Source organism: Verticillium alfalfae, genomic scaffold (genome assembly GCF_000150825.1).
Source record: "Verticillium alfalfae VaMs.102 supercont1.1 genomic scaffold, whole genome shotgun sequence".
Taxonomy (NCBI): Eukaryota; Fungi; Ascomycota; class Sordariomycetes; order Glomerellales; family Plectosphaerellaceae; genus Verticillium; species Verticillium alfalfae.
This window is the reverse complement of record NW_003315038.1, coordinates 3,796,173-3,800,184: the sequence shown is the minus strand read 5'-3', so window position 1 is coordinate 3,800,184 and position 4,012 is coordinate 3,796,173. Positions and strand designations below refer to the sequence as shown.

Genomic DNA, 4,012 nt, shown 5'->3' with positions numbered 1-4,012 from the left:
CCTCTGCACGACCGTCGGCAATGATTTTTCGGGCTTCGCGACCGCTAGCGCCGTCGTCATGGGCCCCCATGAAAGGGCCGCGCTTCGACGCCCGTTCTCGTGGGCCCTGGGGGCTCACCGGCGCGGCGGCGGCGGCACATCATCGGCCGAGGCCGGCTTCGAGCGTTGGCCTTCATTCGAACCGCGCGCGCGGCAGGGTCGGCGACGCTGTCGTCGCGTCCTACATCGAGGGCCTGTCGTGGAGTCATGGCGTTTCGCTCGTCTGCTCGCCGCTGGCGCTGCTTGGCGCGCTGTTCTTGGGGGAGCACAAGCTGTGATTTCTGTGGGATCGCTGCGTGGGCCGATGCCGGCGACTCGCATGGTGAATACCTGACATCAAAGCATCTGATAGGAGCGGTGGTTCGGCGGAGAGACCGTGTGGCAGAACCCAGGTCTCAGGCGCGTCAGTCTTGGTAGCGACTTTCATCAGTCTCGGTTGGTTCGAGATATCACCAAAATCATGAGAACAATATAATAGATTCGAAAAGACAAAGTAAAGTTCCATTCATCTGGTATCTGCGGTGTCGTGAGCCGCGGCAAACGTCAAAAATAAATAAGCCTCCGAAACCCGCCTGACCCAATAATCGTGATATCGTGAAAGGCACGCCTCATGGAGGCCCAAACGCCAAGGCTGGAAGAAGCAGAGGTATCATAGCGTGCGCCCTCACATAACCCATCGTGTTGTGAAACAAATATCCACCGAGCCCAAACAGAGGCCAGCTCCCACAACCTCTCCGATCCCCAAGTCACAAAAGTCTCAGTGTTCCGACTCCCAGCCACCTGCATCATCGTCTACCTCAAATGTGGTTCCAAGGGCTTCCCGACCTTGGCGGATCATCTCTTTCAGCCTGTAGTTGAAATCGTTGATGCGCAGGTCGGCGTCCTGCTCCTCCTTTCGCCTCTTAGCGGCAAGCTTTTTGGCTTCCATGCTTAGCCTGGGACTCGCGTCCACGTTGTCATCGTTATCACGCGACGTCTGGACACGAGCCGAAGCAGCTGAGGCACCACTATGTGTCCGGCGGTGGCTCAGGGCCGGCCGGATGGGCGACGTGACGCAGCTGTTGCTTCGGTAGTGGCCCGCCGAGCTCGAGGGTCGTGAGAAGGGGTTGGAGCCGCGGCCAGCTTGCTGAGAGGGGATAGGGATCCGGCTTGGCGAAAGCGGCGACAGCGGGCCAGGCGAACAGGCCCGAGGAGAGCGGACGCTGGCACAGCTGGCAGTACTGGCGGGTGGTTCTCGAGCGGTACGGGCCGGTGACACGGCATGCGGGCTGCGGAGCGAGTTCCGACGGGCCTTGGACGGAGTAGTATTGAGACGCGAGACGGGCACGCTGATTCGGCGGCCGGTCGTCATGGAGGGCCGCGAGTTTCGCGACGGCGGGCGCAGTGAGGCTCTCGAGGCGGTACGCGGTTGCTCGAGGGGCGAGCCTTCATCGACCATGATCCAGTTGCGACGCAGCTCGTCGTTCTCACTGACCTGCCTGCGTTTGACAGCGGGTCGGGATGGTGTCGAATCGGGCGTTAAAGCTTCGAGAATTTCAGGGTTGTAAGGCATGTAGTCAGATTGGGGAAAGCCGCCAGGGACGTTTGCATCATTTCCCGTCGAAGGCTGAGGAATTCTCGGTGAAAAGTAGTCCCTGGGCTTCTCTGCGTGCGTCACAGCCTTCGTCGGTGACGCAGGTACAAGGCGCTGCCCGTCATGGCGTAGGGCGTGCCGCCGCCAGCATAGAAGCCTGTGAATGCGCTACCTCGGCAGAACTCCCATACCTTGCCCATGACGCCGCCGATGGCGTTGAACGCAAAGCGGCTCCAGCCTTCGCCTGCTGGCTGCTGGCTGGGCTTGACAAGCAAGGTGGGATGGCCATTCATTGGCGAGTCGAGCTCGACCGGGTGTCGTTTCGAGCCGAGAGCCTTTCGGTAATCGCTGTCGGAACAAAGGCTCTCCTCGAGTCGACCATGTCCACCTGCAGCATGGAAACCACCGGGCGTCTCGAGCTGGCCGGCTAGGGTGTAGCGCTCCGTGGGCTGTCCATGTCCAACCTTTGCCGCCGGTGTGCGGTTTCTGTCGGTGAGGCCATCGGCATTGATGTTGGCATCAGACCATTCTTGAAGGGGAGTCTGCTCGCGCGACGTATCGGCACGAGCGCGCTTTCTCTTGACGTGGGCGGCAAGACTGCCGTTCTCGGGGCCAACGCTGGCGGTGGACTTGCCGAGGTGAATGGACGACGAGGCTGACGGCGTGGTAGGCGGTCGGAAGACGTTGGGGTGGACGCCAGTTGTGTGGCTGTCAAAGAATGCGCCGGGCATTTGGTAATGCGAGGAGTATGTCATATTTCGAAACAAATTCGGACTGTGGGCTGGGAGCTACTTTTTTCAACTCGTTTTCGACTGACCGCTTCACCTGCCAAGAGGGGCGGATGGCATCGCAAGTGTTGTTGACAGGAATGTAAATGACGAAAGAGCCAAGAATAGCAGAGCTGTGCAGCACGAAAAAAAAACAAGTCCAAAAGCACAGAAACACAGTAAATGTTGACCTGCAGCTGGAAGCCCACCCGCGTTAGGTTTTTCGAAGGGGAGGCTTGATGTTTGTGTGGTTTGTGTTTTGTTTGGACGGGACGGGGGGGATGAGGATCACCGCCTTCATCTACCCTGGCTCTGGTTGGAGAAGGAGACCCGGTCTTTCTTGTTGGTGGGTGCGAACGAGCTGCACCTGCCTGCACCTCCACCGACAGTTGCACCTGCCGCTGGTGCCACGAACGACAAGAGCCCCACTCATTTGTTGGGGTCGGAAGGAAGCTCCAGGGGCCACTCTTTCCTCCAGAAGGTGGGTTGCTGGTTCCCTGGCGCCTGGTAGCTTCGTCAGGGTCCTATGACCGATTAGATAAGCACGGCGGTGGCCACCTGATGAACCCAAGGGACAACGCTGGTGCCAGGACCAGCTCTAGGCACCGACATGGAACCTCCATTTCCATCCCAACCATGCAGCATCGCGCAAGTCATCTGTCTTCCGACGACAGGGATGCATCGAGTTACCGAGTAGATCTGTTCCAACCACCGATATAGACATGAGACACCATGCTGGGACACATACAGGTCCGAGCTGACACATGAGGCACGGGGCCACCTTGCCCCTGATTCCAGACAAGACATCAATCCCCCATCCACATTATGGGCAGGCATCAAATCACCATGGTCATCTTGCTCCAAGAGGCATCATAGAAGTGGAAACGTGTCTAACAAGTGTGTTTGACATTAATTAATGGTTGTAATTGCTTCTCATAGGGGTCGTCAACGGAGGCTCCGAGGCGGACAAGATCTCAGCTATCTAGAGAAGAGAGCTTGACCGTACCTCATCTTCACACATCTCGCCACCTCAATGAACAACAAAAGTTTCAACCTATGAAACCGAAGAGAAGGGGGATCGTCGCAAAGGCCACCATGTACGCCTTGGTCACATCGAACGAAGCGGCGCCCGATACTTCAACCACCTCTGGCGCTGGCGGCGAATCAGGCTCTGGAACCCCTTCAGGGCAGTGCCAGTGGTCATCGTGCGCGACACACTCACCCGAGGCGCCGCCAGCGCCGCCAGCGCCAGCGCCCTCTGAGCCAGGCTCACCGCCAGGGGGGTATGAGGGTTCTTCGACGCCCTCGGGACAGTGCCAGTGATCGTCATGGGCGGTGCACTCGGTCTCGGCGCCTTCTGCGCCTTCGGCACCAGGCTGGCTGCCCGGGGGGTAGGCGGGTTCCTCGACACCCTCGGGACAGTGCCAGTGGTCGTCGTGCGCAGTACACTCGGTAGCCGACTCGTCCGAGCCGCCGTGCTCTCCAGAACCAGGCTCTCCGCCAGGAGGGTAGGGCGGCTCCTCGACACCCTCGGGGCAGTGCCAGTGGTCGTCGTGAGCAGTGCACTCGCCAGTGCCGCTGTGGTCATCCCCATGGTCACCAGAACCGGGCTCGCTTCCCGGAGGGAACGAAG

The 4,012-nt window shown here is 59.5% G+C and overlaps 3 protein-coding genes across 3 annotated transcripts in view; 1 reads left to right on the top strand and 2 right to left on the bottom strand.

Annotated features, from left to right (window-relative positions):
* Positions 1 to 72, top strand: part of VDBG_01153 (multidrug resistance protein fnx1) — a gene marked incomplete at both ends in the record, with an annotated part of 1,733 nt that extends 1,661 nt beyond the window's left edge. Inside the window, one exon of the mRNA XM_003009424.1 lies at positions 49 to 72. Coding sequence (XP_003009470.1) covers positions 49 to 72 — 24 coding nt within the window. The remainder of the gene's footprint in view (positions 1 to 48) is intronic.
* A 724-nt stretch (positions 73 to 796) lies between these two features.
* On the bottom strand, positions 797 to 2,343 carry VDBG_01152 (conserved hypothetical protein; the record flags this gene model as incomplete). Its single annotated transcript, XM_003009423.1, has 2 exons — positions 797 to 1,726; positions 1,804 to 2,343. The coding sequence occupies 2 exons, from the start codon at positions 2,341 to 2,343 to the stop codon at positions 797 to 799; spliced, it is 1,470 nt and encodes a 489-aa protein (XP_003009469.1).
* A 1,144-nt stretch (positions 2,344 to 3,487) lies between these two features.
* On the bottom strand, positions 3,488 to 3,709 carry VDBG_01151 (conserved hypothetical protein; the record flags this gene model as incomplete). Its single annotated transcript, XM_003009422.1, has 1 exon — positions 3,488 to 3,709. The coding sequence occupies one exon, from the start codon at positions 3,707 to 3,709 to the stop codon at positions 3,488 to 3,490; it is 222 nt and encodes a 73-aa protein (XP_003009468.1).
* Between the last annotated feature and the right edge of the window lie 303 nt (positions 3,710 to 4,012).